This window comes from Populus alba, chromosome 1, assembly GCF_005239225.2.
Source record: "Populus alba chromosome 1, ASM523922v2, whole genome shotgun sequence".
Taxonomy (NCBI): Eukaryota; Viridiplantae; Streptophyta; class Magnoliopsida; order Malpighiales; family Salicaceae; genus Populus; species Populus alba.
In genome coordinates, this window is record NC_133284.1 from 2652752 (window position 1) to 2666602 (window position 13851).

Consider the following 13851-nt stretch of genomic DNA (forward strand, 5'->3'; position numbering starts at 1 on the left):
GATTGATTGTAAACCTAATCAATGATTGATGAGATGCATAGCTTAGCTGATTAATTAGACTGAGGGACCAAAGCAACTTTAAGAGAAGAAAAAATAAAAAGAGATTGAGAGTAACTTTCAAAGATACAGTGCCATTTGATCTAGATACAACCAAGAGCATGGTTGTCATACTCCATCAAGTAATAGACTCTGAAAAAGACTTGGATCATTGGATTATTAGATCAACATTTGAGTTATTGGGAAAACTCATGTCTACTGTTGTTACTAAAGCAACGTCATTTTGTTCTTCTTTTTTTTTAGTTGTTAAATAATCGGATTTAGTTGGGTCAACTGAATCACTAAAAATCTAGGTCGAACAGGTTTTATGAGGTTAACAGAATCATTTAAAATCCAAACCGAACAAGTTTAAATTTAACCCGAGTCATGCTCTCTTGATCTCGAGTTGTTCCAAATCAGCTTGCGGAGCTAAACCAGATAGCATAGTCAAGGAGAAATATTTTAATCAAGAATGTACTTTTTGTTTGATGCATAAGCTTGCATAAGATTTCTGTCAAAGAACCATCTCAACCCAATAGCTTAAGCTTTTAGGTGAGGTTCTAGGATATGATTTATATTATTCTCTAACATACCCCCTCAAATAAAAGCCCTTTAGGCTTGAAACTTGCACAGACCCACATTATTTTATGTTTATTTTTTATCAAATAAATAAGAATGGTGAGATTCGAACTCGTGACCGCTTGATCATTAAGACTCTGATACCATATTAAAGAACCATCTCAACCCAATAACTTAAGCTTTTAGATGAGGTACCAGCATATGATTTATATTATTCTCTAATAGTTTTTTTAATCTCTTAAAAGAGAAGTTACCGGTGGCTTCCTAAATGCAATTGCATGCAAATAAAGCCACGAAAGTTATAAGAATGGATGAGAAGATGTCAAGTGCCAAATTTGGTGATGAACACAAAGGCTATGCTGTGGAGACTTGACAGGTGACATCCGTAAACATTACCAGCAAGTTTACCATAAGAACTCTGCTGCAAAAATGTCACTGGGCCAAACGTTTAAGATTCAATGGTGGATTATGAATTTTCTGGTGAGAAATCCTGGTTGAGTTCTTGCAGGCTGAATTTTATAAACAATCAAGGTTATACCAACCATTGCTTAAGAAGTCAAGGATTAGATGATCAACTGGGATGCTTTAAGGGCTACCACTGTCAGATATTGAAGATAGGTAAGATGAACATGCGGGGATTAAGGCACCTAATCACTTTTTGAAAAGGAAAATTTAAAGTGTTTGGTATACCTTTTTAGAATCCATGGCAGCATCTTTAGGTGGAGTATGTTTTCATTTAATCAGATGAGGAAGAGAAAAATCTTGTTGGGAATCTGCTTTTTGTTCGAGGCGTAAGAAATATGGCATGATCAAGGAACTTTCTGGAAATGTGTGGTGAGCATCTGTTTTCTTCTTGGGAAAAATTCATCAACTTGGAGTGTGGACTGTTGAAGTCTAGCCTCCTTTGATTGAATGATGATGAGGTTAGCTGTACCAACACTTTCTAACATAAGAAATAACATGTATTTGTGTAGAATGAATGATTTGAGTATTGAAAATTTATTAAGAAAATCATAATGTAAACTTAGGCTTTGATTGTCACAAATTACCTATCAGTCACCATCTTGGGAGTCAAAGCTCATCTCTACATCAGGAATTATTTGGGAGTAAAAAATGTTGCAGGAACCCTAATGACCTGGTAGCTTTTTTGGAATTAGAAGCATGGTGCCCTGATTTGAGTCCTGACTTAAAAGATCTTATAGTATTGAGTTAAATATAATTAAATATGTGATAATGGCCTGCCTGGAGCTGCTTTAGTGACTGCAGAAAACATATTTTGAGGCTGTGGAAATAGAATGGACACACACATACATTTCCAACCTCCAAAATACAACTGTGGTAAGAAAAGTGCAGCAAAACTCAACTAGTTAGCAGCTAAGATTTAGATTACTGGAGTTGATTAGAGAAGATCCACAAGCGAAGCAGGGGCAACACCATCTACAATTGCTCATGCATGCTCTTTAACAAGCTCATTCAAATCTGAGGACACTTTCTGCAATATTGTCTGCGTTTGTTTAGAGATGGATTGAGCTGGAAGAGGGGGCCAAAACTCAACAGTCATGTTGTGTTATTAGGCAAAATGGTGAGCAGAAAAACTAATCAAATTGAACAAGATAGGATTCATACAGATATTGTCAAAGAACCATCTCAACCTAAAAGCTTAAGCTATTAGGTGAGGTCCAGAATATGATTTATATTATTTTCTAATACACCCCCTCAAGTGAAAGCCCTTTGAGCTTGAAACTTGTACATACCCACATTACCTTATGCTTAATTTTTATCAAATAAATGAGGATGGTGAGATTCAAACTCGTGACCGCTTGGTCATTAAAGCTCTGATACCATGTCAAAGAACCATCTCAACCCGAAAGCTTAAGTTATTAGGTAAGGTCCTAGGATATGATTTATATTATTTTCTAACATATATATGAAAGAAGAAATGTATACAATTATTCAGAAATCATTCAAGAATTATTGGTACAGTGATCAATCAGTTGTGTATCTTCCATGATTGGGCTATGTGGATGCGGGGTATTCATGGATTAATGGGACATGACTAAGTCCAAGAAGACGTATTGATTGCGTAGAGTTATCCGCCTAATAAAAACACTTGTAACTTTTGATCTGTGCTTAAATTTGAATAGAAAGTTTTTTAAAAAAACCCAGTTTTATAAGAAGATAATCAAACGAGGCCTGAAAACTTGAAGATAAAGTATCGAATAATAAAATTTCCAATTAAAAGCCTATTTTGATAGAATTTTATGTTTTTGTGCTTGTTATTTTTGTTGTGTTGTTTTAATTACTTGCAAGTATTGAATAGACTTGATAAACAAAGTGGAAAAAACATGATTTTAAAAAAATTTAATTTTTTTTACTTAAAATAATTTTTTTTTATGTTTTTATATCACTTTAACGTGCTAATATTAAAAATAATTTTTAAAAAAATTAAAAAAAAAAAAAACTTCACTTTAATATATTCTTAAATAAAAAAATATTTTAAATCATCACCATTATCATAATTTTAAATATACTCTTGCAATGACAAGTTGGATATAATTACAAAAATAAAACACAAATCACAATAATTAAAGCTGCAGATTAAAAACAAAACACAAAAGCAGAAAGCAGCCTCAGGTACATCGTCCTTGTGAGTTGGAGGCAGGAAAACAACTTTTGGCCAAAAAGGGAGGATTATCAGGAAAATGGCAGGTAATTGCTTTTTTTGTTTTTGGCATCCTAAAAATCTTCAAAATCAAGGATGTTTGCTTTCTGCATAAAGGTTATGCACTGAAATTAAAATACTCAATATTGCTTTCACATGAATTCTTCTCTTTAAACCATGCAACTGGCTAAAGAAGAAAATAAACACAAAAAAAAAAAAAAAGATTGAATTTTTACTGAAAAAGGGTCTCACAATTATATTTTATTACAGAATATTTTTCTTTTTGCCTTTCCAAAAAGTTTACAACTTCTTAAATAACTCAGGCAGGAAAATCAGAATTTTAAATCAGGAAAAACAACATAAAATCTAAAATTAAACTAAAAATCCAAAAATAAAAGGAAAAACAATGAATTTTTCTCAAGCAACATCTTCCAAGCCAAATCTTAAGGTCTTTCAAATCTCAGCTGGTTATAGTCAGCCGACTCCTATAGAATCAGGTTTAAAGAATTTCCTGATTAAATTTGAGTGTGATTCAATATTCAGATTGAAGTTATAGGCTTTTTTACCAGGCTAGTCATCTTGCGCGAACTGTTTCATAACTATATTCTTCAAATCGTCCACATCAAGTTATCCAAATGAACTGTGAGATTTTCATTCTGTTGATGGCATTGACTCGCCGTGAATTGAGCTTACGAAGAAGTTGCAGTTGCAGGAGATAAAAAATAATCAGAAGAAGCACAACTTCGTAATCATCTTCTATTTAAAATCTTGATACTATAAATTACGTTCACTTTACAGAAACTTTATGGTGGGGATGGGTATAACGATGAATGCGGCAGTGATTGCTCTATGATCTTGTTCAGATCCAAGAGAGAATCCAAAGGCATAAAAACACCATCCTGCTTCATAGGTCCAACCAGCAGCATACAATGCATCTTTTCTGACTTTCAATACATCGTACGTAGATACATATCCGGACAACAATGGTGATTGATACAAGAACAAGATCACACAGTGAATGTCTGAAACTACAGAAAGGAACCGTAATATCCCTTTAGAGAGCTTTGCAACCTTCGCATAATCATGCATCATCTTCCAACCACTCCACCTAGCACTCTTGTTCTAATCTATGGAAATGATTGAACAAGTTTCACCCTGTTCTATAAAGCATTGGTACTCTTCCTAAGGGAAAAAAAGAATCTCTCACACCAACCATTTACCTACATGTCTCCTCGTTGTGTGCTTACCGACAGAATCATTGCACAATAAGTGGAGCTAAGTGTTTCCCAGGAAAGCTTTCCACAACTAGGGCTCCTCCCACTTTAGGATGCCTGCCAGATTTCCTATTTCGTCACTAGTAATCATCAATTATTTCTCTTGATAACACTAGTGCTACAATCACTGAGGCAACTATTAGCAGGGTATTGATTAACCATGCATCAGTCAGAAAGGGAGAGATATCTGGCCACGATATGAAATAAAGAATCACGATAAAAGTTAATCTTTCATCTATATTAGGAGATGTAGTTATTAATTACATCCTAGTTGCTAGTTACAAGTATCTAGTTTGTATTCCCTCCCCGTAAAGCAGCAAACAGAACCATAAAAATGGGAGAAACAAGAAAAATCATATATGGGAGGGCTTGATTCAATACACCAATTTCAATTCCAGCCTCTCCTTGGGGGTAGCTGGTTTTATCTTCAACAAATTTCTCAAAATAGTACTGGTAGCCTGTGCTTGTCGGCGAGAAATTTGAGCCTGTAAACTTCAACTTCTCCATGGCCTACAGTAGGTTAAAAGTTTTAATGATCAATTGAAATGGCTAGACATGCAAAACTCAAAAAGTACAGTAACTATTAACTTTTGATCATGCATCAACTTGGTTTTGGCAACTTTACGTTGAAAATTGCAATCTTGGTCTGCATGCAGTTCATTGTATTTTCAGTTGTCAGTATTTTGAACTATTCAAGATGTTGATTAAAATTTGAGTTTTGCATGTCTAGCCATTTCAATTGCAAAACTCAACTATTCAAGATGTTGGTGCAATTTCTTCTGAATATTTGAATTTTCAGGCATGCATAGAAGCTCTTTATTAGCCCTACTTCAGTGTTAATTACCTGGAAACTGAACATAAATTGCCTTGCTATCTTGCTCACTTTAACATTTGGATGAGACTGGAGTTTTTCGTACACAGCACGAGCCTCGTTTGGTCTGTCAATAATCACAACTGCTTATTACCGATATAGTACACAAACATTGTAACTTTTATCAGAAGATTCATATCCAGTCAGATAGGCCATTCAAACATATATTAAGAATCGAGCTGACAATTGATAAAATAAATGTACCTGCTGAGTGAATCTTGACAGATTGACCACTGCAAAGCAGCTAACCCATGAAGTTCACTCTGCAAAATCATAATGTCCATAATGAAATATAAGAACGACGCAGTTCGTTTCTGATTAGTTACCCCCACATCAAAGAAGAAGGACTGTCTATCCTAACTTCTGAAACAAGATTCAAGGAACATTGTCAAAACCACAACTTCTTTCTGATTTTTTAGCTGAGAATTATGTTGAGACTTTTTCCAAGGAACAAAGATACAGATTGACAGAATAGGAACCGAGTATCTTGGACGAATTTCATTTTCTGCTTTCCTAATTCAAACTGGAAATTGCTTCTAAGAACACAAATCTAGAAATTGAGAAACATTGAACTGAGCATTAAAAACAAATTATTAAGTTTTATGTGAATACTTGATGTTATCAGAAAAATCAGCCAGGTCTAACTATGAACTTGCATTCGCAGAAACATGCATGCAGGGAAAAGGTACAGAATATTTCTATGCTATGGTCTGTAAACAAAAATTGACACCGATGTAGCTCTAAGTTATGATTTTAAGAATATCTGAGGTCTGTAAACATTTTTAATCAAGATCTCTATAGCTCATAAAAAATGTGGCATGTTGGTTATCTGTCCTCGCAGGACTCAAAACTTTTAAGTCTTGAGCTCCTGGAAAATGTTCATCTCACTAATCATTTAGAATGGCCAAAACATGTATACTGATGAAACCTATCTGAAACAAGAACCATCCAGTATGTCTGATTGGGAATTTGGATTTAGCTATTTAAAACTTCAGCAAGATTTGGAGAATCATTTCACAAGACTTGCGTTGTCAAGTGACACAAATGGAGTACCATCAGCCTATTCAAGCTCACTTGCATTACCAAAACAGTTGTGGCTCACATCTGACGTAAAATTACCTTAAATGGCAACTTATCCATAACCATTTGATAGTAGGGTAGTGCGTCATTAAGCTTTCCAGAATCCATCAAGGAGTCGCCATCCTTCAAGGCCTATAAACCTCAATGACTTGAATCAGAAAAATGGTCATTGGATAAAGGCATTTGTAATCTGATTGATATTCTCTGTAGTTTTCATTAAAAAATGACACTTGGGAAACTTCAATGCTATTTCTTTTTGGTCTCTTAGAATGAAAGTCGGATTAAATGAAGGGAATATACCTTTTCACACTCCAATTTCACGTTTGGATCAACATTTAAGCCAATGCTCTTCCTGTAGGCAGCAATTAATTGCTTTGTGCGCTCATCTTTAGCAGCTCGTGCTTCTGCTGTTTCAAGCTCATCTCCAGGGCGAATAGTTTTTCCACCACCAAACTAACACCCAAGAAAGAAATATCAGAAAAAGCTGTTAGTAAGATTAGTCCTTTTCCAGAAAAATTGAGAACCAATAAACTTCCATCAATTATTTCTTCATCAATGACTTGTGAAAGAAAAATATTTTTTGTCCACTTAAGTGATTCAAGTTCTGCCTAATCTCATTTGAGGACAGGTTTACGTTTCCTCCTAATTAATTATTGCATTTTATCAGTTTCTTAGCAGCTGCAATATAGAGACTTCAAACCATTTTTTCCACTCCCATTTACTTTCTCCGCCTCAAACATCCAATTTATCTTGAATTTTGTATTTCTCATGAAGTTACTTTCTCAAAGCAGTAACACCAACAAAAGTTAAGAGTTGGAGATTATAATGCACTTCAGAATTTTTCAAAAAAACTATAATTAATAATTAGCATACCGTCTTTGAAATGTTTCCAGGTCTAGGAAAGACACCCCATGTAGAAACCTTTGGCTTGTAAAGATCTGGATTATCTTCTTGGGTAGGCTTGGACGTCAATGTAGAGGGATCCTCAAATTTGCTAGTGTCCCCGACAATTATTTCTACATCAGGCAAGTTCCCTTCTGAAAAAGGGTCTGTGATTGGAACCAATCCAGCAGGTAGTCCCCTGCCCTTTTTCTTATCCGCAAATTCAAGCCCCACAAAATCAATGCTTGAGATCGACAGTTTTTGTTCTTTCTTCGATGTTTTATCCACCACTCCACTTCCTAAATTCCCTCCCTTTAATCCTAAAACAATCATATGCACATTTTCAGCAGACATTCCACTTCGATATACTTATTTCTAATTAGAACAAAAGATCCTGATGATATTTTCCCTTCTATTATAGCACAGATTTGAAAAATTAAACATATCAGCAAGTTTTGAATCCTTTATATCGATAAACCTTCAAATCAATAGAATGTAGATTCTCTTTTTCTCCATTACTAAAACTTAGTTGAATTAGTTGAAAGAAGAAAGCGAAAATCTAAAAATTAAGACCCTGAAATTGGTTTCCATTTATAAGCTTCAGCCTCTTACACTCTTTCATTCTTTAGCATTTGGTTACTTCTCTGGACAAAAGAGATGGACATGTCCCCTTGTCCTTCCTGTTTTGAAAGTCCAGAAATTCACTTCAAAATTATCCTAGATACGGATTTATTTTTATGTTTTTGTCACCATCTTTACAACTAAACATGTTGATATCCCTTCTATATACATCGCTTATGTGTCTTGAAACGCTAACCAATCGCAACCCTAGAAGAACAACTAGATATGGCAACATCATCTTACTATTAACCACAACAAAATCTTCTAATACAGAGCTGATAACAAAACGGCATTATATGAGAACAACATATAAAGCTGAACACAGCAACTAGGCAAATTGGCTATGTATGGCTGATCAAGGATCCACTGTGTCCTGTCTGTTAACACACTGTGGCTAATTACCAACTAGACATTGTTAATGGAGGCAACATAATAAGTAATCAATAATCATCAATTATCCGAAATGAACTGAAATTAGCTAAATATGCCAATTGAAAATTTGAAATAAATACCATACCTGAATTTGTTTTACTATCTGCAATACCTTCCACAACACCACCGCTACCAACAACTCCTCTATCTGTCTTGTACTCCACAGCACCCTTAACAGGATCTGACACTTGCTTATTTTTCTCAACAATCCCAATTATAGAACCACCAGAATCCTCAACTGGGTTCTGCTCAATCTTCACATTCTTGCTGGTTTCAATGGAGTTTCTATATGCTTTAGCCTTCTCAAAAGCAAGCTTTACAGGGTCCACGGGAACTGGTTCGGGATCTGGTGGGTTCTGTGAGGAGGGGTTTGGAGATTCAGCATTAGAAGAGTTGAGAGAGAGTGAAACTTTGAATGGAGAGGCTTTGGAGGAGAAAAGGGTAGTGGGGTTTTTGGTGAGAGAAGATAGCCATGAATGTTGAACGTGAAGAGAAGCCATGAACTGGCTCGTGTAGGGACTTTTTGTTTCAGGATTTTAGAACAAAGAGGGCGTTTTGCTTTTGAGGTGAGGAAGATAAGTGGCCATTGCCTTTTCTTTAGGTTCTAGTTTTTTTTTGAATTACTGTTAGATAATGGTAGTTATTTTTGGAGGTTGAGTTTTCAAGCTCACCTCTCTAGCTATTTCCTTTCCTTTTATTTGTTTTCTTCCCTTTAGGACTATTTTTTTACTCAAGAAAGTACGAATTAATTTTTCATTGCAAAATAAATTATTAATTACCTTAGTATTAAAACTCAATCCAGCAGGTTAACAATAACTCAAAAGCCAAATCTAGTACAAGTTAAGTTTCTTATCCAATCAATTTTTTTTATGAACAATATCATTTTATTATTAAAAAAATATAAATTGATATTATTTTAATAATAAAAATAAAAAGTCAATCCACCAATTAATGAGTTCAACCGACCAACCCATGATTAGGCCCAGTCATGTTAAACCTGAACTGAGTTTTATAACCATAAATTTGTAGTTTAAGAGTTCTGAAGTATTATTTTTTGCTGTGTTTTTAGTTTTTATACACTGGCTTTTATATTTTCTTCTCTTTTGCACTCATTTTATCGGTGAAATTGTTCTTACGTGGGAACCATGGAATCAAAATTGTGGTTTTTTTTTTGTTCATTTTCCTTCAAGAATTGATGGTTGTTGAATTGATATTCATGGGAAGCCACAGCTCATCATAGTATGCAGTCATTTATCCTGCAACGAAATTCCACAGCTAAAGTAATCACAAACAGATTTGTGAATGAAGTCTCAAAGGATGTCAAAGCTCCACCTTTCAGGATTTCAGAGAGAACATTTCTCAAATCAGTTCTTATTTTGCACACGCCTCTCTGAGCAAAGCGATCCCCTAGTCTTCTTCATATCCAGCAATTAGTAACACTAATGCCTGGCAACTAGCTGTTCCCTTTGCCATATGTAGTTAAGAGAATGTCGTAAGGGATCTGGAAATGGGCATTTGGTTCTCGGTTGCCTTTGGTTTGTGTTCCAAGACACGAGATAGAGATAGAGATTGAGATAGAGAGAGAGTTATAGAATAAATCTATATATGAGAGATTTTTTGAGTTGATATCCTCTCAGTCACTCTCGGTCTCCATTTTCTGTCTCTTCTATCGGTAACCAAACTTTACTCTAGTTATTTACAAAGATGCTTTACAGGAGTAGAAAATATCTCAGGTTTTGGTGCAGCATATTGCACTTAAATTCAAATTCACTGCTTCCAGAATGGTGAAGTGAAACAAATTAATATGGTTCAAGCAAGGAATTGAGCAACAAGTCCAATTAGAATTCACGATGATCAAAACATGGAGGACTAGTCTTGAATCATACCTAATGATACAGAAATCAAGGTGCAATCTACAACTGATAACATTTGTTTCTTCTTTGGATTGGCTGCTGTCCAAACCTACTAGAAGCTGTGACAGCAGAAGACTGAGTTGTCAAGCTCAATACCACCAAAGACATTGCAGTATGCCTCAAGAAAATCACTCGTCATCTGAAGACATGGAGTGAGTGGTTTGTGCACGTGAAGCCCCCATCAAGCATTAGATTATCCCCACTTATGTACCTTGCTTCATCACTTGCTAGGAAGAGCACGGCATTGGCCACATCATCAACTGTCAATTCCACACCTTGCAAGTTAGCATTCCTCCCAATAAAAGAGCGGAAACCTGTTAAGGCATCCTCAGTCCTCTCATCCTCAGGTAAATGAGCCACAGCCAAGCTTGTCGCAACTCCGTAAGGAGAGACACAGTTTACGCGTATCCCATGTTTTCCTAGTTCAGCTGCAACACTTCTGGTCAGACCCAATACAGCATGCTTTGACCCTGTGTAAGCATGTGGGCCCAGACCCCCTATGGCACTGGCAACACTACAGAGAGAAACAATTGAACCCTTATTTAGGGGGATCATAATCCGTGCTGCATGCTTCATTCCAAGAAATACACCCTTCACATTTACATCAAACACCTTTTCAAAGTCTGATAAGGCCGCCTTACGGATATCTGGACAGGGGGGGCCTCCCAGCCCAGCATTGTTAACCATAATATCCAATGTTCCAAATTTATCAACAGTAAAGTCAACAGCTTGGCGAACATCATCCTCTATTGTGACATCACAATGGATATAACAAGTTTTTGGCTCACCACCAAGCGACTCGCAAACATTTTGTCCAAGGTTGTCTTGCAAATCAGCTATGCAAACTTTTGCACCATGTCTGCAAAATAGCCGGGCAATGCTCTCCCCAATACCAGTAGCTCCACCTGTTACCAATGCTACTTTGCCCAATAACCTACAAGAAAAGATATGAACCTACAAAATCAAGATAAATCTAAAACCTTAGGCAAGATGCTAGGTCTGATATGGATTCCAAATAAATAGATTAATCCCAATACTAGAATGACACCAAACATGCCAAAAGAGAGATCCCAATTCAATTAGGGTGCCAGAAAGACCTCTTAAGACATAGTTATAAAATGTCAAGGAATGTGCAGCAAGATACAATCCACTAGTAGATGAATTGGATGGTCTGGCTCTTTTGATGTCAACAAAGAGCAGCAAACTTTTATGGGTTATCCTTCCATTCTTGGAAAGTTTCGATTATGTAAAAATATTTCAGTTGGTATATAAGTTCCCAGTATACCAGACAAATAATTAAACATGAAAGTAAAAACTAAATCAAAGGCCACATATGGAAGGCTTCATTTATCAGCAGCTCTCCTTTCAAAAAGAAAATACAGCACGTAGACACTCTGAAATGATTCAAAATGAGACTCATACAAATGAGATTTCCAAAGCATCGGCATATCAACTTAAATTTCAATCAGATTATTACTAGCCGCACAGATTAGAGCGGGCAACAAGGCATGAAAAAAGGTTAATCTTACACAGTTAACACAGACCTGCTGCTATTTCAAACTCAAAATGAACATACCAAGTAACTCATAAATTTGAAACACGCACGCAATACTATATAGTCCATGGTAATTATTTAAATTCAAACTTTAAAACACAAACTACAGAACCTTGATTTGCATTTGAAGTAAGCACAAATTCAAAATCTCCAAGGACATTAACCCACAGAGAATGACGATAGGCAGAAGAGAATAAAAAAGCACAAGCAAGCCATTGCAAAAGCCTCTTCCGCAAGGTGATTTCGGATAATGAAGTGAAATATGATATGTTACAGTCAATTTCTTTCTCACAAACGCAAACTTATAGCACACCAATTTGCATCAGATCATGGCAGACAACAAAAGGCAGATTTAAAGCATTGCTAGAAATCTGGAAACATTCAATAAATCCATGGTTCTCTAACTTATATGAAACTAAAAACTTCTGAGAAATGCGTATGCTCTTTTACTCTATAAAACTAAGAAATCAAACCACACTTCAAGGCACCCCTGAATTCCAAAAGGGAAGTTCATATAATGATACAACCCTTCAACAAAAAATAAAAAAGAACTTAAAACTAATAATATATTATATATAAAAAAAAAAAATGAGTTGATCAACTATGAAATTGACTACGAGGGTTAATAGCAAGCTAGCAAAAGTTCATTAAAAGGCTAATTAGTCCAAGTGATTGTATTAAACTCCAATTAGCTATCACCATTGGACTCCCTAGGATTGATGTCAAACCATGAACATATAAAAAATTCATCAAAAAATTCTCTTCGCAAAAAGCAAGAATCTTTCTTAAAGGAAAGCAAGTTACAGTGGAAGAGAAAAGGAAACCATTTAACACTAAGGTCAAAAGGGAGATGACCAGAAGCTCTTTTTACCTTTGAGGGGAGAGGGATGAGTAAGTGGAGCTTGCGGTGGCCATTACTGGAGAGCTTTGTCTGGTTCTGGCCAATGATGGTTGAAGACAGGATTTATAGATGTGTTAGTGGAAGGTTTGATGGAGACAGCCACTGGTGTCTTTCTAGGTTGCTCAGTCTTACAAGCATAATGCATTTAAAAATATTTGTGATTCAATCAAACAATTAAAAGTATAAGAATTAAAAAAAAAAAAAAAAAAAAAAGGGCAATAGTATTACGATAAAACAAAAAAAAATATATATTAAAAAAAATTAATACAGGTGAATTTTGCTCCGATGTAGGAACTAAAAAAAATTATTAATAAAATAAATGGTGACAATCAACAAATTAAAAAATATATATATAAAAAATATAACTAAACAATTATAAAAAAAATATAATCTTCAATTATTTAAAATTATTGATTTTATTATTTATTGTGATACTTATGTTCTATGTAAGATGATGTTATTGAACATTTATTTAATTTTTTATAGTTTTTGATGTATTGATATTAAAAAAAAATTAATATATTTTTAAAAATATATTATACTACAATTTCAAGCATACTTATAAATGCTATAGATGATTGACCTGAGATTCGCCTTTTGCTTTCATTTGGTCAACGATGAAGATTCCATCAAATACTTATGAATGCTATAAATAACTATCTCAAGTTAATTTTTTAGTTGAATTTTACAAAATACGAACTCAAACAAATATTTTTTACTCAATTATATTTGTAGATCCAAATCTTGACCGGATTAATATCTTATAAAAAAATAAAATATTATCATTATAATAAAAATAATTCATCAAGATCCATGGACTGATCTAGCATAGGGACAATGTAAACACATGTCCACACTACCAAAAAAAAAAAAAAAAGTCAAATTATATAAGCGACCCGCACCTTGCTCTCCATGGAGAACGTGGGGAAGGGGATAATCGAATCTTACAATCAATGGATTCAATCTCGTGGTCAACTCGTCCGATGCATTTTTCGTAACCGTTCAATTTTTTTTTTTTTTTTAAAAAAAAAAGAATCTCTCCAGG

At 34.8% G+C, this 13851-nt stretch overlaps 2 protein-coding genes across 3 annotated transcripts; both read right to left on the minus strand.

Annotated features, from left to right (window-relative positions):
• Positions 1-4750: 4750 nt before the first annotated feature.
• LOC118061217 (uncharacterized) lies at positions 4751-9097 on the minus strand. Of its 2 annotated transcripts, XM_035074625.2 has the most exons (7): positions 8523-9095; positions 7376-7704; positions 6803-6955; positions 6542-6634; positions 5627-5685; positions 5396-5489; positions 4751-5061 (listed from the first exon to the last, which is right to left on the minus strand). In XM_035074625.2, exons 1-7 carry the CDS (start codon positions 8935-8937, stop codon positions 4840-4842), a joined length of 1365 nt encoding a protein of 454 aa, XP_034930516.1. In that variant the 5' UTR covers positions 8938-9095; the 3' UTR covers positions 4751-4839. The 2 variants fall into 2 exon arrangements, with proteins under 2 accessions (XP_034930516.1, XP_073264677.1); XM_073408576.1 differs by lacking the exon at positions 4751-5061 and having other exon boundaries at positions 5432-5505; positions 8523-9097.
• A 1069-nt stretch (positions 9098-10166) lies between these two features.
• LOC118061218 ((+)-borneol dehydrogenase 2) lies at positions 10167-12935 on the minus strand. The gene is made up of 2 exons (XM_035074626.2): positions 12777-12935; positions 10167-11284 (listed from the first exon to the last, which is right to left on the minus strand). The coding sequence occupies exons 1-2, from the start codon at positions 12818-12820 to the stop codon at positions 10486-10488; spliced, it is 843 nt and encodes a 280-aa protein (XP_034930517.1). The 5' UTR covers positions 12821-12935; the 3' UTR covers positions 10167-10485.
• Between the last annotated feature and the right edge of the window lie 916 nt (positions 12936-13851).

Excerpts from the sequence above, each read along its gene's own strand:
- LOC118061218 (XM_035074626.2), bottom strand. The coding sequence starts at position 12,820 with ATGGCCACCGCAAGCTCCACTTACTCATCCCTCTCCCCTCAAAG. Across the intron at positions 11,285-12,776 it reads TCATCCCTCTCCCCTCAAAG|GTTATTGGGCAAAGTAGCAT; the intron begins GTAAAAAGAGCT and ends CTTTTCTTGTAG.
- LOC118061217 (XM_035074625.2), bottom strand. The coding sequence starts at position 8,937 with ATGGCTTCTCTTCACGTTCAACATTCATGGCTATCTTCTCTCACCAAA. Across the intron at positions 5,686-6,541 it reads TGGATAAGTTGCCATTTAAG|AGTGAACTTCATGGGTTAGC; the intron begins GTAATTTTACGT and ends ATGATTTTGCAG. Across the intron at positions 5,062-5,395 it reads AATTTATGTTCAGTTTCCAG|GCCATGGAGAAGTTGAAGTT; the intron begins GTAATTAACACT and ends AACCTACTGTAG.